At 41.7% G+C, this 22,350-nt stretch overlaps 1 protein-coding gene across 1 annotated transcript; it reads left to right on the forward strand.

The window, feature by feature from the left end:
• The first annotated feature begins 3,659 nt into the window (after positions 1-3,659).
• Positions 3,660-21,491, forward strand: SPINK2 (serine peptidase inhibitor, Kazal type 2). The gene is made up of 4 exons (XM_018563358.1): positions 3,660-3,708; positions 6,167-6,204; positions 17,555-17,664; positions 21,409-21,491. Exons 1-4 carry the CDS (start codon positions 3,660-3,662, stop codon positions 21,452-21,454), a joined length of 243 nt encoding a protein of 80 aa, XP_018418860.1. The 3' UTR covers positions 21,455-21,491.
• The last annotated feature ends 859 nt before the right edge of the window (positions 21,492-22,350 follow it).

Here is a 22,350-nt window from a genome sequence, read left to right on the forward strand (position 1 = left end):
AATAAATTTTGAATGACGTAAAAATATGTTTTTTTTTGGGGGGGGGGGGGTGTCATAATAGTATGATGTGTATAACATGAAAGGGCTAACATTAAACTTTTGTGCAATATTAATGCAGACTCTAACTCTGTAGCGTTTGCTTGCCTGGAGTTAAAGTATTTGGACTTTGGATTTGGAAGTTTGTATTATGAACTATATGCTGCATTAAGTATTAAAACTGGACACTTAAGCATTTACATGTGTGATTTCTTTGAGTCTAAACATATTAGCTCTCTTGGCTGTTGTCCTTTTATGCCTCTCTTTTAGGTTTCTACTGGACCTGAAAAAACAGATTAACAAATACTCCAGGTATAGAACCTGATACCTGGAAATATGTTGTCCAAAAAAGACAAACTATTTGTGATGGCAACGCCTGTACTACGACTGGATAGTCAGAGCTAGCTCCCTGTTCGTTGGAACTAACTAGCAGAGTTGGTTATAGCAGAAACATTACCCTAAGGCCTCATTCACACAGGAATCGGCCGGCACTTACAGCTCCGTGCTGCATGCACGTCGGTATCGGGCAGCTCCTGGCAAGGACAGGTGCTGCATGTGATTAGTATACAGCCCCTGTCCTTCTCTATAGGATTATGTGGTTGTACGCCAACCTACGCTCACCCGCCAAGGAAACGTCCGTGCGGGTGTCTGTACTCGTATACTGACAGGATGGATCCTGTCTGCGTCTGGACACCCGCACCTGTACGGACCTGCACTTGGGGTGAGCATAGGGCGGCGTACGGCCACGTACTCCCATAGAGAAGGACAGGGGCTGCGTACTAATCACACGCAGCACCTGTCCTTCCTGGGAGTGGCCCGATACAGCCGTGAACGCAGCACGGAGCTTTTCTCGTGTGAGTGAGGCCTTAACATCAGACCGAACCAATCTTAGCGTAAAACAGGAACAGGTAAGTTTACATTATTTTAATAAAATTACAATTTCTGAAAAATAGTCCAAACCAACTGAAGGGAACAAGAGTGTAACAATAAAGGGATTACCACGGTGATTACATCATCAGGTTTTTCAGAGAGGAAGATGTACTTAGCTCCGCAGGGAGCTTATTTTGTGAGGGAATAGGTTCAGACCTATTGGCGCCAGTGTGATATGGCGCATAAAGTGTCCATCCGAGAGTTCCATGCGATTTGTAATAAGTCCTGTTGGTCCGTGATCCAGCCAGTGGGCAAATCGCTAAATAAGCCCGTATGGGAGTTTCATGGAGGAGTTCAAATGTTAGGTCCAGGACAAGATACAGTATTAGCCCCATTGGCAATTTAAAACCTTAATCCAGGCCAGGTTCTATAGACGGTGGGGAGGAGGCTGGCTTTCTGTCGCTTTCAAGTACCCAGGGCAAAGAGGCTTTTGTGACACTAGTAAAAGGCCAAGGTACTACTTAGTACTGTCATTTCCTCCACAGTAGAAGGCTGGACACCTACAGCTGAAATAACACTTTAACAGGAGGTACAGCCTTTATAACGTTGCTATAACTCATGTTTCAAACTCTGTCAAGGCAATAAGCTGTTACTTCCTCTTTCTATTCAAAACATAGCACACATATCATAAAAATTTTAGTGTTTAAAAATAATATTTTCATGCTGTAAGCTGCGTTTTAGATAAGGCGAAAGAAAGGTTTAGGAGATACAAACTGCATGGCTATTGCTGCTTGATGTGATCTCTGGCTGAATAATTAATAAGAAGCTAGCTGATAGTGGAATGATGGTGGCTCACCCTGTAGCCCGCCAGTTCTGTTAGTTGATATTTGGTAGATCAGCAAGATTGGCTTCCTCTGATCATATAACCAAGGAAACTATGGAGCTAGCTAATGGGATTGCACACTGAATATTAAACCATAGGAGAGTGGGATAAAGAGTATCCTTAAAAACAGCTTTTTTTTTTTTTTACAACGAATAGACTCAAAAGGGAAACGATCATATAAAACATGGATGTTACCGTTCTATAAATGTCTTTCTTAAAATGCTAGTTTCATAGGTATTATTTTGACCATCTTGGTTTTGTTTTTTATGTCGCTGACTCAGGACAGGTATACAGACAAGAACTCTGATTTTGCTGATCTGGATGGTTGTTCTGGGTCATTGTCTCAGACAGTAATGAAGCTAGTGGGTTAGAATTTCAGCCAGGCAATTAGATGCACAATAATTATTGCATTGCAGACAGGTTTACTTTAAAGCTTGCCCTAAAAGAGTTTGGAAAGGGCTTGCTCGTTGCCAGCACTGTAGAGTTAAGATTTTTAAAGGCATCATTCCTCAAGTTATACATTGAATGTACCAATGCAAGACACTTGGTAACACATGCACATGACAGGTGGATCCCTACATTCATCCATAATATGGTAACAGTTATATACAGTTGCATAGTTAATGATCCCCAAAACCAATTAAAGCTCAACTGCACATTATATTAACAAATACTATGTATTGCCAAGCAGTAGTTTAAAATAAGAAAAATATAGCTGTCGCTGCAATACTTCCTCCTCTCTGGTGCTGTGCTCGGCAGACTCACCGCTCCCTGCTGCTGCTACTGATGATCTTCAGGGCCTAGCATCATGCTGGTAGTCCAGGTTGTTATAGACCCACCCCTTTGGGGTGCATCATCACATCACCATGGGCTGGAAGTACTGCAGTATGGAACAGCGCTTACACTTTATTATCTGAGCTTCATTCTGTACAGGAATATGGACTGCCCCCTGACAAGAGGCAAAAAGAGAAGGAAGCAGACCCACATGTCATGTGACTGAAGATAAGATTGTTGGAAAAAGGTACGTATACTAAGAAATTAAATTGTAGGGGATGAGGGTGAGCTTTGTGCCCAACCAGGGCCTAGTAGGAATACGGTTGATATTAGGTAGCTTGGGTCATAACGGAAAACTGACAGTCAACAGTATGATAATAAACATCACGATACAAGTTCCTGGAATAATGACAAATATTAAAGCACGCTATATATACAATCTTGGCTGCATGGGTTCTAACGGTAGGCGACCATATCTCCTATTCATAGTAAAAGTGTTTTCCCTGAGCTAAACAACATCCTCAGTAGAAGAATGCATATTCTGGACTGATAAATTCCAGTTTAATCTGTTCCACCATTATGGTGTACTGAAGGTGTGGTATAAAGCCTTTGAGATTAACTTCAACGTGGCATCTTTAGAAGGGACCAACCTTGGACAAAAGCAAGCATATCGCCAAAATGCTACATCAGCCATGTGGAGTTGTTGGCATGATGTGTAGCAACGGTTTTCAAAACCTAAATTACTCTTACACGATAATGAAATGGGGTTTCTATGTTTGGTCACACAGTCTTTAATATGTTATTTTTTTATAAAGTATAAGAACTGACTGTGTTGTTGCACTGCAACCAGTCAGAGTCAAACCTGTGGTGTACAATGCTTTTGGAATCTGAGGGTTTGCATGCAATTGGTTGCAGTTGACAGAAATATTTATTTCTCCTATTTTGTTACTTTTTATAAAACCATTAGTGAGAACAAACTTGGCCTCATCTTGTTTCAGTGAGGCTGATCAAAGCAGACAATGGATAAACTTGTTCTGTTCTAGAAAACAGCAGCATACAGTCCTGAGCACCAGACTGCAGACAGTCAGATACAACCATGGAGCTGAAACTGACAAGACTCGTACTTCTCTGCACACTGACAGCAGGTAATGACACCAATGCATGCTACTATGATACACATATTATGCCTTACCTTTACTAAAACATAGATTTGTATCTGCTAGAATTTCATCTTAGCATTTTTAATAAGAATTCAAATAATTTATTTTTAATGATATTTGTACTTATCTTAAACTAATAGTTTGTAATATTTGTAACATTTAAAAAATAAATGTAACTAGGTTTTGTTTGATATATTATGTATAATTTGGGCTTTACCTTTCTATTCATGGATTAACTATTTTTTAAGATTGGCTAGAAATGGACTGATCGTTCACCAAAGACAATAAGACCGTGAGAGTTGTGCCCATTTCAGAACATTGTTCCACCCACTCGTTCTGGAGCATTTTAATCTCTAAACCCTTTCAGTTGACCTGGAATAAGTATATGTATAAATATATACATACATACATACATACACAGTGTGTGTATATACAGTGGTACCTCGGGTTACGAATGCTTCTGTTTGTGAACAATTCGGTTTGCAAACAGGAAGTTCGGCAAAATTTTCCTTCTGTTCGCGAACTCCGCACCGGGTGACTAACACAGCCACAGCCATCTTCCCTTCTCTGACTGGTCGTGGCTTCCTCTAGTCGAGATCGCAGTGTGATCACAGTTTGATTCGGTTCGCGACCAATTCGGTTCGCGACCAGAATAATCGTGGAACGAATGAAGTTTGTGAACCGAGGTACCACTGTGTGTGTGTGTGTGTGTATATATATATATATACATATATATATACACACTGTATATATATTAAATTAACCAGTTTGTGGGATAAATTATGTCTCAACAATTGCTGTACCTGAAGTTGCATGGAAATTATTTGAGAAATAAAAGAATTACAAAGCAATGGATATATATCTATAGATATATAGATCTACAGATATATATATCTATAGATATATATTATATATAAAAATTAGTATATACATGCAGAAACACAAGCTGACACTCACGTGTTGTAAGCAATTAACCAAGTCCATGTACTTGCATACTAGTGAACTTTAGCACCATATGTAGTATAAGCCTGATAAAGGACTACTGGTGCTCTTTGTACTCATTCATTTTTCAATAAAGAAGCATTGTGGAATATTTTGTTAAGTTTGCCTAAAAGTATTTTTATGTAAATATTACGTGTTCGCCCCTTACATTGTATTAATATACAGGGTTATAGTTACTCACACTAGCTACGTATATGAATACCAGACAGTGCAGCCAGGATCCTTGGTGACAACTGCTGAGACAACCTCAGTTACAGAACAAGCCACATAGCACACTGGGGTATTTGCACTCAAATAAGGAACAGTAAAATTGTCTCCATTTTTCATAAGCAAATCTGGCTGCCACCTAGATCATACAGTATATAATTACATTCCCTAATTACATGTTTTTTCTAAAAATGCTAGTTGCTTGACTGTCAAGTTGATCCCATAACATCAATAATTTGAGTTGCTGGCTTAGATTAAATATCCATCCAGAGAAGTCAGAACTCCTGATATGCATGCTTGATTTATGCAACTAGTATTTTCAGAAGAAGAAGCCAGCAATGGCAGACCCTACATTTTTATCAGCACGGGTCTCACTCTAGATCAGTGGTTCTCAACCTTTCTAAGGCAAGGACCCCTTGGTAACATTTGCCAAGTTGTGGGGACCCCCAACGGAGCACTGAACACTGGACTTAGTAACGCACTGGACTCAGAACTTAGTAATGCTCTGGACTTAGTAACGCACTGGGCTCTAGACTTAGTAACGCATTGGACTCTGGGCTTAGTAACGCACTGGACTCTGGGCTTAGTAACGCACTGGACTCTGGGCTTAGTAACGCACTGGACTCTGGGCTTACTAACGCACTGGAATCTGGGCTTAGTAACGCACTGGACTCTGGGCTTAGTAACGCACTGTGCTCTGGACTTAGTAAACCATTGGACCCAGAACTAAAAACAGAAGCACACTCACAAGAGAGAGAATACACACCCTCCCCAGCCCCTGCTGCCTGCTTGCCCGCTCTGTCTCTTGAGTAGGTGCAGCCTTCTCATCCTGTGCACTGGTAAGACGCCCTGCCTGCTCCAGAGCCTGCACTGTATGAGAGGCGGGAGGACAGCAGCGGCTGTGAATGGAAAAGTGCCACTGTGCACACTCCCTGGCCGTGGCTGCTGCAGCAGCGACATCTGGCGGCATGGCGGGAGAGCCAACACTGCTACACTAGGAGGAGGCTGAGGAGCCTCTCAACGAACGCAGCAGAAGGCATGCGGCGACCCACTCAACAGGGGGTTGCGATCCAAAGGTCGAGAACCGCTGCTCTGGATTTACTTCAAGTAAATCACATTTACATGTACTGTACATCTAAAGAAAAGGTATATTATATCTAATAGCTGAAATTAGTATTATAAGAATAAAATGGTTGCATTTTATTTTTTGTTTAACTCTGCCTTTCTGCTTTAGTGCTGTTGCCAGTTCCTGAAACTGATGCTTCAGAAGCGGTAAGCAGTAATTTTCAGTTACTATGTCATTATTACCAGTTTAGTAAAGGTCCTCAAAGGTGCTTTGTATTTCATGTCATTTCCCCTAGTTTAAAGCTAGACATAGACAGGTAATGTCACCCGATAAAGCAATGACAATGGAGACATCTGCCTGCTGCCTGCAGCATCAGGACCTGTTTCCATTGCTCATGCATTCATTTCAGAAAAAAGAGTGGAGGATCTTTTAATGAGATTTTCTAACAAGATAAAGCAGAATTCCTGGGCACAACATGTTTAATTTGAATATATTTTTCAATAGCCTCAAAGCATATAAATGAATGTTGTGGGCATCAAATGCCATTGCCAACCCAGCTGTTACTTGGTAAATGTAAATGTGATACCATTACTGTATTGCACATAGCCTCTACAGAGAGCAGAGCTGTGGGTGAAACACGTTAAGTATACCAACTATAGGCTGTTTGCAGAAAATCTCACGGGGGCAGATACCAGACAAGTCACCCTGCACAATTACAAAGCGACAGTGACCTTTTTTTTCTACAGAAAATACCTGCACAGAGGTAAAGTGCATGAGTTGGAAGAAATACACAAGATTCAAGAAAGAATACACGTCTCTTTATTTAGACAATGTTTGTGTAGTCCATAGTACAAATATAAAGTATATTTCCACTTTCACAGTCAAATTGAGATAACACCTATTTTATATTTGTATCATATTCCCATTCACTTATCATAAGCTAAAAATATATTTCAAAAATGTTTTTTGCAATTTAAATTGCTTTTACTTGGGTTAGGGTTTCTTGGTTTCTTAAGGGTTAAAATTCCTACTCGCTTTTTCTTCTTTGTAATGTTAGGAGGGGTTATGAGGGGTGAGACGTTTGTTCATTATAATTTATAAGGTATATTCGAGCAATGCCTGACCTAACAAAGGGCTGAACGATTACAACCCTGGCTTCTCTATTGCATTGTAATGAAGTTAACCACTTCAAGACCAGGTGTTTAGACCCCCTTTCTGGCCAGGCCATTTTTCAGTATTCAGCGCTGCAGTACTTTGACTGACATTTATTCCGTCATGCAACGCTGTACTGAAATTAATTTTACACAATTTTTTGGGGACAGATAGAGCTTTCTTTTGGTGGTACCACTGCGGTTTTTATTTTTTACTATAATTAGGAAAAATTACAGAAAATTTGGAATTTTTTTTTTACATTATGGTAGGAAACATTTATTATTACCCAGTTTTTTGGTAAAATATAAAAGATCGGGTCACGTTGGGTAAATAGACACCAAACATGTCAAGCTTTAAAATTGCGTGAGTTTACTATGGCCGGCCCGGAGGTAGTTAATGAGAGAAATCCAATCCTCAGATTACACTTCAGTCATCCTATAAGGACTAGGGATGCACCGATGCCGATACTAGTATCGATATCGGTGCCAATTCCGAGTATTTGGGCAAGTACTCGTACTCGCCCAAATGCTCCGATGCCTAGCACGAGTACTTCCGGTATCAGGAAGCCGGGCAGTGGGTAATGACGCGCTGCCTGGCTTCCTGATTTGGTCGGGAAGCTGGCCAATCAGGAAGCCGGGCAGTGGGTAATGACGCGCTGCCTGGCTTCCTGATTTGGTCGGGAAGCTGGCCAATCAGGAAGCCGGGCAGTGGGTAATGACGCGCTGCCTGGCTTCCTGATTTGGTCGGGAAGCTGGCCAATCAGGAAGCTGGCCTTGTGAGGTAAGGTTACCTTACCTTAGTATGTGCAGCCTGTCACCCCCGAGAGCATGAAGGCCGCATTCTCGCTGGAGAGGCCCCGATGGTGACAGGCTGCACATACTAAGGTAAGAGGGAACTTTCTTGTTAATCGGGAAGCCGGGTGGCGACTCTTTACACGCTGCCCGGCTCCCCGGCTAATCAGGAAGCCAGGTGGCAAGTCATTACACGCCACCTGGCTTCCTGAATAGGACTTCCGTTACTCGGTAATTGGTATCGGCGAGTACCGAAAAAAATGTATCGCTACTCGGTACCAAAATACCGGTATCGGTGCATCCGTAATAAGGACAGATCAATGTTAAGGTGCTCAGAAAAACCTGGAATAAGCCATGTTGGCACACCATACACGCGATCCGCCGGCTCTACAGCCGGCGGATCTCTTGTATGGTAACAGGCATCGCTGCCTGTTTTTAAATATCGGACATTTCCCGCTCGCGCATGCTCAGAAAAAACTGGAATCAGCCATGTTGGCTGCTGCAACAAAACATCTATAAGGTAAGAAATAAAAAAACCATGTGTGAATAGATACAGATAACAAACATATAATGGGGTTTTCTGAAATTTGACTGCAAAAATGAAAATACACTTTAATTGAAAGGCTTATGAAGAACCACATAATTTACCAAACAATACTAGATTATTGGCAGTCTCGTGATAATATCTTGGGCATATATTCACTTTATGAGGATGGTTTGTGCATGTGCTCTAATACATGGCCAATAGCTGATGAGGTTAGTTCTTTGTTTTGTTTGGTGAGATACTCATGCCCAGACTATATAGTTTCTTTTTGCACTTATTGAATGTCATATATCTAGCTCTGCAAAGGTTCAGAAAGAGTGTGTCAGTTACAATATAAAAAGGTCTTTCACTAATGTTATCCTGTATCCTCTGGATTTTACTTGATCCAGGATTCTGATTTCCTTTGTACAGACAGAGTACACCTCATTCCCACACTGTGCTTGCCTATTCTCTGAACTCTGCACCTATTATGATGCAGCTACCTGAGAGTGCAAGCTGCTTTCACATCTATTAAGTTGCAAGCGTACAGTACATCCACTTTGTAGTCCCAGTAGGGTTACCATTCTTCTGCTAAGGGCATCACAATGCAGCTTTATGATGTGAAACAAGAATTTAGCAGTGATTACAACATTTTGTTTTTACAAAAAAGAAAAAGTCAAACTGAAAGACCAGCATCTAAGGCCTGATTTACAAAAGAGGTACATATTACACTTGTTACAGATATCCTTTGTTTAGTTTACACTCACAGATATATTCAAGGGAAACACTATTTCTCTTCATTAGGGCCAGTTCACACCAAGCGTGTTCCAGGAGCAGAGCAGTTACAGACCGGATCAAAACTGCGTCCAATGTATTCCAATGGTATTTTGGGCTCTAGTTCACACCATAGCGTTCAGTTCCAGAGCATGTAAAAAAAACGAAAGCAAGCCCTATTTTACCTGCTCTGGAACGCATGCAAATGCATCAAAAACGCATGCAAACACACTGGAACGCACTGAAAGCCCATTTTAAACTGTTAAAAAAAGATGTTTTTTGTTTTTTTTTACAAAAACGACCCTGAACGCGTCAAAAACGTCGTAAAACACACTGAACTGCGTGTGCAGAAACTCATGCAGATCTGGTCTGCATTTAGTGTGAACAAGGCCTCATTGGAGGACACATTGGCCGCCAGCACCATGGAAACACATGACACTAATAGAGGTCAGATAGCATCTAGGGCCACCCCCAGCTTTCAGAGGATGGAAGGAACTCTGTATCTGCACTTTCCACCCTCTGCCATGAAAGGGCAAACTCTGATGTGAAAGGAGGGGACTGATGTGAAGCAGGGACTCTGATGTGTAGGGGGGACTCTGGTGCCCCCTCTCCTCTGTGCTTTGAGGAGTCTGAAGAGGTGTCTTCCCAAGCAGTGGGTACAGTCTCAGCACAGCCTTTTTATCGTTTTTTGCACCCATGTTATAATCCACATTTTGGGCCTGAAAATTACTTCAAACCCGCAAACATTATATAATTTTCTGAAAGCCAAGACCCTGTAGAATAAAATGTCGGCAGTTGAAAATTTTTATGTTGCACGATATTAGCGCAACTTATTATCAAACTCAAAAATGTAGTGATAAATACACTTAAATGCCCTTAAAGGAGAACTATGAGGTGAGTACTTTTCACTCACCTCATAGTTCTAGCCGACCTGTGACAATGAGACTGTCACAGGTCGGCTCAGTAGATCGGGAGGTGAGCAAACACATACCGGGTTCGCTCACCTCTCGATCCTGTCACGGCTCTCTGCCGTGACAGGGGGAGGGGCTCGATTCCCCTCTCCCCGCTCATGCCCAGCAATGACAGCTATGGGCCCGGAAGTGATGTAATTTGCATCACTCCCGGTCCCATAGTGCAGGGAGAAGATCGGTGAGCAGACGTTCGTCGCTCTCCTCCCTAGCTTTCCAACGACACCCAAGATGCCAGTCCAGGGCCCGTAGGAGGGGCAGCGGATTTCAGAAAACACGCCGGGGGTGGCAGTTTACCGGCCCGTAGAAGAGATCTGGAGACAGCTGAGTTGCCAGAATCACTTCTATTGTAAAGCAGGCCGTCGGCTTTACATATGTAAACAGAGTCTGCAGTCAACCGGGAGTCTGTTTAACCCCTTCGTGACTGACGACGTACAGTGTACGTCGCCAGCACCAGGGCTGTTTAAACAGACTCCCGGTGACTTTTGCCGCCGGGACTCTGTTTAAACATGTGCTTCCCGGGCTTCCCGGGCTCCGTTGCCCCTCCTACGGGCCCGGGACCGGCGATCTTGGTGTCCGCGGGGAGCTGGGGAGGAGGTCGACGAACTTCCGTTCATCGATCCCCTCCCCGTTCTATGGGACCGGGAGCGATGCAGATTGCATCACTTCCGGTCCCTGGGCTGTCAGTTCTGGGCTCCTGCAGCCCAGCTATAAGCTATTGAAGTGCGATCTGCACTTCAATAGCTTATTTCCAGTGTAAAGGTGACACTGAGGGTCTTTTGGACCCCCAGCATCACCTTAAAGAGGACCTGTCACCACCATCTGCTATTACATGGGGGGGCTTGCAAGCCCCCCCATGTGATAGCAGTCAAAGTAAAGTAAAAAAAAAAAAAAAAACAGTTTTTAAAATTAAAATGAAATAAAATAAATCTAATAATAATAAAAAAAAAAATTTAAAAGTCCCCCGCGAGCACGCGCGTCGCCACGTAAACACGCGTCGGGTGCGCCTACGTATGAAAACGACGAACGCGCTACACATGTTGGGTATCGCCGCGCACGCCGGAGTGAGAGCAATAATTCTAGGGCCAGTATTTTGGGGTATCTCTAAATTGATGACCTGTGGGGGCTTTTAAAGCGTCTTCTATGGACTTTTTGGGGTACTGGGGTTTTTCGCCGTTTTACGGATGCACGCAATTTGTAACCTGGGCATGTTGGGTATCGTTTTACTCGTTGTAACCTCATCTTTTATATTTCATTAAAAACATTGGTATTTTGTTGTGTTTTGGGGCATTTAATTAAATTTTTCACTAAATATTGGGGTTTAATAAGGAGTTGCGCTAATATTGCGCAACATAAAAATTTGCAACTACCACCATTTTATTCTATAGGGTCTTGGCATTCAGAAAATATATAATGTTGGGGGGTTTTAAGTAATTTTCAGGCCTAAAATGTGGAATATAACATGGGTAGAAAAAATGAAAAAAAAAGGCCTCAGTCATGAAGGGGTTAATTGGGCCCGCTGCCAGTGATGTACTGTGTACATCACTGATCCTGAAGGGGCCAATGGAAAGTCAGATGCAGGGTCAGCTTTCAGACTGGTTCTTTCAGTTGAGCATTTCCCTTCCATCAAAAATTCTACAGACAGAAAAGCAGCAGGCATCTCTAGATCTTTGTACATGGTCACAGGATCCTTGCCTCGTCCGGTTTTAGCATTAGCATATGTTTTATGGCTGTGGTCATCAGCAGGTTGCCTGTGGCTGAAGTGTTGACTGGATGACCAAACATCTCAGAAAACCCTTCGAAATCGCAAAAAAACTGCCATACCCAAAATTAGACATGGGCAACGCTTTAAAAAGTTTTACCGCTCCATCAATTTAGTGTTAACAGTAATTGATGGCTCTAGAATTATTGCTTGCACATTCATTGTGAAATATGTAACATGTGTGACACAATTGTCGTTTTCACACGTAGGCGCACCCCACATATTTGGGATTGTATATGCGTGTGCGTAGGGGCAGGGGACTTTGAAAACATTTTTTTAAAATTTTTTTTATATATGACTCTGTGACTTTTTACACTTAACTAACAAGCGATGTGATAGCACAGACACATGTCCTCTTTATGGAGACCCCAGGGGTCTATTAGACTCCTAATGTCACTTATGGACCCCCAAAGAAGATGATGAAGCAGAGATCTTCTTTATTAGCTTCTTCTCCAGCAACAACAGCTGGAAAAAGGACAGATTGAAAGCGGAAGTGATGTAATCATCACTGTAAACATCACTTCCGCATTCAGTGTTTAGAGGGGAGATGAACCAGTGGAAGTGTGCTGTTCCTCCTCTGATCTCTGTGCAGAGACCCGCCCTGCCAGCGGCGGCAGAGGTGGAGGGGCGGCAGGAACAGGAAAGGATGTTCAAAAAAGGACACCCACTGTAAAGGTTTCCGCAGTTAAGGGAAACAGTTAAACAAAAAGTTTGCTTTATGTAGGTGATTCTGGTCAGTTACATTTTTTGAGAAATTGGAACACATTTTTCTGTAACAATCAATACCATAAAACTAGATGTCCACCTGTTATTAATTATACCTCCTGAGTTGCAGAGTATTTCACTCTATATAGAGTATGGTGCCAGTTCCTGTTTGGACTTGTCACTCTGGGTCAGCATGGGAACAATTTGCTAGAATCTATAAAACACTGTTTGATGTACAGTGTTTACTGTGATTAAATACCTTGCTACCAAATTCCTATAAAACATTTTTCAATGCAGCTAGAAGTGTACTCCCTAGACACTAGTGATTTTCACATTTCCCTATGCTAAAAGAATGGGCATTTCAAGTGAATTTCGTTCAAGATATGGTAGAAACTGTTCATAGTAAACAAGACAGACTTTCTAACTTTTTAACATCCGGTTTAATATTTTAAAACAAACCCAATATATCTTCCCATCATATCACATGATATCATGGAAATGCACCTAGACACCCTCAGCTGCCTTGAGATCAATTAAGTTGGCAATGCTGATGCACCATTCTAACGATTCCTTTCATAGGGTTGAGAGTACACTGATACTCCTGGAAGAGACACCACAAGCCCACAGGATATCACTTAGGTGAACCTCCCAGGGGAAACAGATAGAGGGAATGAAGCGGAACTCCTAATACCCCACTTATGGCCCTCAGATACACTAAATCCCACCTTTTCCAGTTATCTTCCCTTACCTCCCCCTCCACTTTGTTCTTTCCCCTTTATCTCTCCTTTCACCCCCTTCCTCTATCTATTTACCCCTCCCCCTTACTTCACTTAACCTGGCAAATGGTCGCCGGACGGTGAGGTTGATCCTCAAATGTTTCTCACATTCAGTGTTTGAACACACGGGGATAATTCACAAGTCTTTTTCTTTTCTTGAATTAATTCTACAGTTTATTATTTGTAAATACTGTATTTACTTAAAGTGACATTAAAGTTAAGTTTTTTCCCCTCCCCCCATGTTAATGTTAGCACTTACCTTAAATGATGTCTCTTATTCCGATCTTCTTCTTCTTTCCTGATGTTTTCATCTGTCCCTCCAGCGGTGCGGCGGGTCTCCGATCCAGCGCTGACTCCTCTCTGCGTGCAGGCACTTCCGATCCAGCGCTGTCTGCATGCGGGTGCAAGCGGCCAAAGACTTACCCTGCTCGTCTCCCGCCGAGAATCCGTACTGCGCATGTGCCCGCCCCAAGATCCTTTGCGGCCGCACGAGCAGTTCTTGATTCCCGGCGCAGGAGCGCGCAGCGATAACGAGGTAAGTTTAAACCGCTGTTAAAGCAGGTTTTTTTTTATTTTAAACTTTTTGCCTATATCTACTGCTTGCCAGCAGTAGATATAGGCAAAAAAAACGGTGGGTTTAGAACCCCTTTAAGGACGTTGTTTTTGGAATGCCTCTATCAATATTGTCAAACCATCTTGTTTCAATGCTTTACCTGTAACTGATAATTGTGCACTGTAACTCCTGAACTGAAGTTTTTATCTTTGAAAAATGTTTATAATAAAGCTTGACATTTTTTTTTAATTTTTTTTTAGTAGTGGTCCCTAATGTTACCCCCTACTTATATGTAAATATCAATTATAACTTTCACTGATACCTGTATCTTAGGCTACAGCTATTAAAAAGAAGAAAAGTTGCAATACCAACTACTAGCTCACTAATTCCAGTGTGATGTTAAAAATTAAATTAAATATAAAAGCAGTTTTTATAAAAAAATATTTCATTTAGGGAGATATACTCATAAGGCTCATAAGACCTATTCCAGTACAAAACACAACAGTATTTTTACACTACAGCTTGCAGAAGCAATATATATAACCCTTTTTTTCTGGTTTCTCCAATGAGCAACTTCTTAGCTCCAACCTAATTTCTTAGGGTGATCCAGTAGCCCAGCAGGGCTATCTGAGAAGTGACACATGTCAGGCTTGTGTTTGCTTCAAATGGCTTTCACATTCCCATACACATCTATAAAAATGCAAAAACCACTTGAAGCAGGTCAAAGTCAGGTCAGAAGAAGGTTAACCACAGGTCAAATGCACCTGTCAATGAATAAATGATCTTAGATCTTGTCCCAGGAGGGAATGTCGGCACCTTGGTGGTTAACGGGCCCCTCCAAGTGGTGGAACACCAGGGCCCAGTCGCAGCTGCGACTCTGGTAGTTCCACCACTTGGGGGTGCCCAGACAGGAAGAAGAGGGCCCTGTTAACCACCTCAGCTCCCAACATGCAGCAGGCCAACTCTCCGCAGCTCCTTCCCATGGCAGTTGGGGGGGCCCTTCATGGTTTCTTGCACCGGGGGACCTGAAGTCTCTAGTTACACCTCTGACAAAGATCTTTGTTCAGGATTGCCAGGATTACCAGGTATTATTTTATTTAAATCTGCAGATCTCAATATATTGAAAATTCTTTTTGAATTGCAATTCCATTAACGTGAAATGTTATACAATATTTATGAGATTTTAGCAATTTGGTTTACTTTAATGGACTCATAGTCTGTTTTAGACAAACTTTGTCCAGCAGGTGGCATTGCAGATCTTTTTTTTTGTAGCTCATCTGAAAAAATTAATATTTATATATTTAACTTTAATTGTTTAATTTCTCCCTGAAGTCTCTCGATACCACAAAACACCAATGTCAGTATACTATGTTTGAGTATTCATGTATTTAATATCAGGATAAAGGGAGGTTATAAGATATAGAATATAAAATGCAATCCAAAATGAAATGTTTGTTATTTTCCTTTCTTTTCTTTGACAATATAAGTAGATCTTATATTGCAAGAGAAGACTTGATGAATGAGAAAACAGAAAATTGCAGAAAAAAAAGTAAATATATATGGGGGTGGCCAGTCATTCAAGTGAACCTGTTGTTTTGCCCTGCATAGATTCTCTTTGACTCTTTTGACACAACAGAGTGGAGGGAAGTACAGGCACAATCCAACTGCCTTTGAATGGCAGATTCTGCACCCATTCAAGTTTCATCTAAGGGGTGGGAGAGATGAACTATAGAGACCGCTACCATCAACAATTATGACAGACAGGGTTTTCTAGCCTGTCTGATTGCTGATTCCCCAAGCAGCCTTGGCCAGAAGTGTCTGCAGTCTAATAGATTTTATAATATCATTGTCAAATCCAGTCAAATATCTCTGTTATGAAATAGCCAGTAGCTAAATTAGCAGGTAAGCCATAAAGTGGCCATAAAGTGGAAATCTGTTACAAAGCAAACAGCCTGACAATGACCCTGCAGTTCTACAGGCAGGCAGGGAAGGCATATCAATACTATGTGGAACGTATGAGTGATACATTAGCCATCTGAAATACTGTGATTTCTGTATCTCCCAATCAAAACCTTGATTTACCATACCTGCTAACTGTAGTTGTAATTGCCTGAGAGTGAACTTTGACACTGATCCTCGGTCCAAATCTGATCTTCACTCCATTTGTACATTATTCTAGGCTAGTTTGGTATTTGCTTAAACCAGCATGTAAAGATTTGCATCCGTGTAGGCTAAGGTGTTGAACATAGTCAGCTTCTAATGATCAAATGCAACAGTGCTTGTTTAAAGTTGAACTCAAGGAAAAATTCAAAACTACCTCTGCAGTGGGGCTACCCGCCAACAGCAAGGGTTAATGCTCATTTGTGATAAGGCTACCTTTAAATGCAGTTTCACTTACCTTATCCCATGCTCCCTCAGGCTTCCTCCTTTTCATGCATCAGATTCCCCTGAAGCTCCTTCTCTTCAGTGCTACGTCTGTTGATGGCACTATGACATGGCACCTACCTACGTGTGGACACCTAGAGTCCGCCCACAACCCAGAGCATCAGAAAGAAGAGGGGGCTGTTGGAGGAGTTAGATGGGTGTAGGGTAAATAAGACTGCTTTTTAACTGTATTCTACCCAAAAACAAGCATTTAACCCTTGCAGTGCGGGAGAGCCTTACTGCAAGGGTAGTTTTGAATCTTCCCTGGAGTTCAGCTTTAAGAGCTCTTTCACACCATCTGCATTCAGGATGTGCTGGCTGTTTTTTCCAGTGCAGCCCGAACACAAGACAAGGCAATTTGAATGGTGATAGTTACACCACTGCATTCCGGTGGTGTGCGTTTAAAAAAACTATGGCATGCAGTACTTTTTTAAGCACACCGCAGTGAGATGCGGTGCAACCGCATTGCACTGCTGCGAGCCCATAGCACTTAAGAAATGTCACATATGACATTTCAATAAAGTTCTAACAAAAAAAAAAGAATCGATCGAGTGCATCGGTACTGTATGGGCACACGCACACCAGCAGCCATGCAATTGAGTGCGGCTGCTGGCGTGAACAACCCCTCAAATGTGTTTTTAAAGAGACATTGTGACTTTGCCCATTCACTGACATGCACTTTGCCAGCCTTTCCCTACCTGCCTGTGTAAACACCCAGTGCATCCTAAATGGGCAAAGTGCAAGTGTCTCTTTAAATTTTTTTAAATGCATATTTAAGGGTTGTTCTACTTCTTCCTATACTGATACCAGTTCTACCATTTTGAATCAGATAGGTATTTTCAATGGAGAATGGGTTGCAAGGTTTGCTCATATAAATGATATTCATCATGTCATCACTTAGGGTTTCTGTGAAATTCCTAGAATTCCTTGCTTGAATTCCTTAGATACTTTTATGTGTATCTAACCATCTGTATTTGAACAGAAGCAAAAGTCACATGTATAAAAGATCCAGTTGGGTTTCTAAGGTAACGACATCTTATCAGGTTCAAATGCTTTTAATGCACTATAAATGGATGACAATTATGCACTAGTTAAATATTAAAGTCGTGCGCTTACATTGTTTTTCAGCCAAAATGCCATTTGTACGAACTGCCTGGATGTCCAAGGAACTTTGAACCTGTTTGTGGAACCGATGGAAAATCCTATTCCAATGAGTGCATGCTGTGTGCCTCAAATAGGTAAAATGCAGATTGTTGTTAGTAATCCATTTGTTTTTTAATGCAACACAAATCTGTATGATGAAAATCTTACATTCCATTATTGCAAATATAAACTCACTGGCCACTTTATTAAGTACACCTTGCTGGTACTGGGTTGGGCCCCTTTTGTCTTCAGAACTGCCTCAATTCTTTGTGGGACTGATTCAACAAGGTGATGGAAAGATTCCTTAGAGAGTTTGGTCCATACTGACATGATAGCATCACACAAGTTGCTGCAGATTTGTCAGCTGCACATCCATGATGTGAAACTCCACCAGCCTAAACCATTGATGTAAGGCAGGATGGATCCATGCTTCATGTTGTTTACATCAAATTCTGACCCGACCATCCAAATGTTACAACAGAAATCGAGACTCATCAGACCAGGCAACGTTTTTCCAATCTTCTATTGTCCAATTTTAGTGAGCCCTGGCAAATTGTAGCCTCTGTTTCCTGTTCTTAGCTGACAGAAGTGGTACCCAGTGTGGTCTTCTGTGGCTGTAGCCCACCTGCTTCAAGGTTCAATGTGTTGTGTGTTCAGAGATGGTATTCTGCATACCTCGGGTGTAACGGGTCATTTGAGTTACTGTTGCCTTTCTATCAGCTTTAACCAGTCTGGCCATTTTCCTCTGACCTCTGACATCAACAAAGTATTCTTGCCCAGAGAGCTGCCGCTCACTGGATATTTTCTCTTTTTCAGACCATTCTCTGTCAACATTAGACTGTGAAAATCCCAGTAGATCAGCAGCACAAATGTTAATGTTTATGGCACAAACCAGCACATACATAGAACTAACCAGTCAACCCAGTTCCATGTCTTTTGGCTGTTGTAGGGGCACTGGGTGACCTTTGGTGACATTTAATAAATAGGCACTAACTTGGAAACGAAAGGAGATAGAACGGAGATTTAAATGGTATAAAACCAGCACACATGTGTCACTAACCAACCAGCCCGGTTTAATGTCCGTTGGCTGTTATAGGGGGGCTGGGTGGCCTTTGGTGACCTTTTAATAAATAGTTAATAACTCAAAAACAATAGGAGATAGAATGGAGACGGCACAAACCAGCACAATTGTGGCACTAACCATCCAGCCTGGTTTCATGTTTTTCTGTTGCTGTTGTAGGGGGGCTGGGTGATCTCATCATCTTAAAAAAACAATTGCTATTATCTTAACAATAGAAGCAGCACAAATGTAAATTTTTACGGCACAAAACAGCACAAACGTAGCACTAAAGAAACTAAAGAGTTTTTATTTGTGCAGATTGTAGGGGGTCCAGCGTCACTGAGCTAGTCTCCAGCAACTGTCCATCTACTAGCGTGGAGAAGGATAGAAGGAGATGCAGGAAAGTGGCCTGCCTTACTGTGTTTGTGGACAAGTAATAGAAAGTCACTCACACTCCAACTTGATTCTCAGTCAATATTTGACCTTAGTGGTGTCACGTTGTGGAAGCGACGTTTCGGGAACCGCACGGTCCCTTCTTCAGGCAAACAAAGCACTCAGTGATGTTGCTTTTACAAAGTGACACCACTGAGGTCAAATAAAATATTGACTGAGAATCAAGTTGGAGTGCGAGTGACTTTCTTTTACTTGTTTATTGTTCTGTAGAGGCATCTGCGGTCACTTCAGCACCCATATGATATTGGAGGGTATAATCCGGTCAGGAGTGCGAAGGGTCCCATTGAATATTGAACTGTGTGTTTGTGGAGACACACACACAGCTTACTAGGGTGGCTTCATAGGATGGAAAGGAGACACCCTAAAACAGGATATCAGGACCACTGCTCAGGGGACCGGCTGCAGGAAACTAAAACTTTAAAATATCAAGGAGAAGCATCCATTAAAAGTGATTTAATCAGCATTTGAAACAGCTTAAAAACCTTTAGACTTTAATATCACTTTAACTAAATCGCCTGACCTGTATCTGCATACTTATGCATTGTGCTGCTTCCACATGATTGGTTAATTAGATAAATGTATGAATAAGCAGGTGCACCTAATAACATGCTCGGTAAGTGGTTGTTCACACATTGATTTGAGTTAAAGAATCACTAGATTTTGTTTTATATGTTGCAGAGCAAATAAATACATTAGCATGAAATATCATAGAACTTCTCTCCCACCAGTGCTTTCAGATAACAGAGCATTTCACTGGCACAATGACATATGCAGGCAGCAAGAGGTGACAGGTCATGAGACGTTAGGGCTGAAACACGCTGTGCTGTGGTGCAATTCAGTAACACACTTGTGAATGCATGTTACATGCATCAGCACATTGCAGGGCTATTCCTTTACAATGGCATCCCAACGCACTAAGGCAACACAGATCCGATGCACATATGTTGCAACCTACCACAATGCATGGAAATGCACTATCATGCCTTGTGGTGCACTGCGCTAGGAAAAAAAATGCTGCATGTCTGTTTTTGGTCTCTTCTTGTGCATTGGCAGCCCATGGACTTCCATAATGCAACACACAACATACAGTAAGGTATATAACATTATAACGTTATATATAAAAAATATAGCAACACAATGCAACACCTGTTATGCAACACACATAAACGCAACACACAGAAATGGAGAAGTGTGGATTGGCCCTAAAGTGGGCACCTCAGACAACACCGGTGCTATGATCACCAGTTACCCCCTTATTGCAAATCATAAGTGCCATAAATGCCTGGTGTGTTCAGTCCATATTGTGGTAATAAAAGGTCCAACAATAACAGGTGTTATTTACAATCCTAGAGAAGGAAATAGTGCTTCAGTTGCCCTTGGCAACCAATCATATTTAATTTACCATAAATCAGCCCAAATATAACGTTGCTATAACGTTTTATACTTACATACTTTACTGTATGAAGTGACAATAAAGTCAATATGTTTTTACACTATTTCAAATGCTGATGAAATCACTGACAATGGATGCTGCTTCTTGATGTTTAAAAGTTTTAGCTTCCTGCAGAATCAGCTGGTCCCCTGAGCACTGGCCCTGATATCCTGTTTTAGGGTGGCTTCTTTGTCTTGTAGAGTCCTATGGACCCCCCCCCCCCTTGTGTGTGCTAGTAAGCTGTGTGTGTCTTTACAAACACACAGGCAAGCGAGGCAAGCCACTTCTCTTGCCCCTGCTCCTCCTTTCTAGTAGATGAACAGCTGCTGGAGTCTGCTCTGTCCCTTCTAAATTTTGTACTGGACAGAAAGTTCAGGGTAGCTGAGCTGAGAGGGTTGGAGCCAGCTGTTCAGAAAAATGATCACCGTAAGTGCTTGGGTGCAAATGTACAGAAATACATTGCTGGGCAATGTATATTTGTTTGATCTGAATTAGTTATTGAAAAAAAGGATTGAGCATTTAATACTAATTTAACATAGGAGATATGATTTCAGCATGGAAATAAAAACTTGTAGGAGAATGTGGGGGCCTTGCACCTTTTATTTCCTGTATCACCCACTGGAAAGTTTATAGAATATATAAAACAATCATCAAAACTAAGCGTATTAGTAACAGTTTGTTGATGAGACAATGTTGCACTGAGCAAAGACAACGTAGAACAGGCACTTAGTGTTATATGGTTAATGGCACATTACTTTCAAGTGGACTCTATTTTCAGCCTTGGCAGTGCTTAGTAACTATGTCAATATTTAGGATATGCTGAGTACTTGATAAAGAATCATAAAGATACTGGTGCTACATGGATAACGTTTAATGTATTTGCTTTCTCCACAGAGAGAATAGACAGAAGGTCCAGATTAAATCGCCACATTTATGCTAATGCACTCCTATTCCACCTTCCGAAGCTTCAGACTTTTTCACAATCATCACCTGGATAGAACTTTACTCGCATATTAACATTTGTCACAAATATAAAAATGTGTTGTTAGAATGAAGAAAAACAAATGTTTATGCATGGTTTTTAATCCTCAACTGTGTAAAGTGAAACTTTAGCAAACAGATAAATAAGCAGTTCAAATACAAACAGCAAACTTTCTATTTTACCTACCAAAGGATTTTAAGAGGAGCGCCAGGCAATTCAAAAAATAACCCTTGCACTGTGGCTGTCAGAGTCGTGCAATGCCCCATGGGATTTGTAGTTGCACCACAGCTGGAGGGCCAGAGTTTGCCCACCCCTGGTCTATGGGGCTAAAATAAATAAAATATACTTACCTGATCCTTGGTCCTGCTTGGTTGCTAAAATGTCCTGGCAGTCCCCCCCAGGCTCCCACAGTCAGGCACACCATATCTAATGCAACTATATTAGAGGACATCCAAGGTCATTCCACCGCCAGAGTGGAGGGGAAGAGAGGTGAGTGGTTATCACCGCCGGACTGAGGATCAAGCGAGTATATATTCTTTATTCTAGCCCCTAAACCAAAGGAGCAGTTAACTCTTGCAGTGCTGGGGTAGCCCATATGGGTTTGTTTTTTTATTGCCTTGAGTTCTTCTCTTTAGGTTGGCCATCAACTGGTAGGTTTTCATATGAATGTTCAATCTCATCATTCCATAATGCCATCATAGACATGATGAATGTGGTTCAAAATTTCATTTGATTTTAGAAATTAATGGATTTTCCATCCCGCTCCCTTAATTTTGTCACTATGGATAAAAACGAATGTCAAATTGACCCCATTGACTATTGGAAAATTAAAGGAATGTGGTGATGTCACTGAA

This window comes from Nanorana parkeri, unplaced genomic scaffold (assembly GCF_000935625.1).
Source record: "Nanorana parkeri isolate BGI_ZX_2015 unplaced genomic scaffold, ASM93562v1 scaffold659, whole genome shotgun sequence".
NCBI classification, from domain to species: domain Eukaryota; kingdom Metazoa; phylum Chordata; class Amphibia; order Anura; family Dicroglossidae; genus Nanorana; species Nanorana parkeri.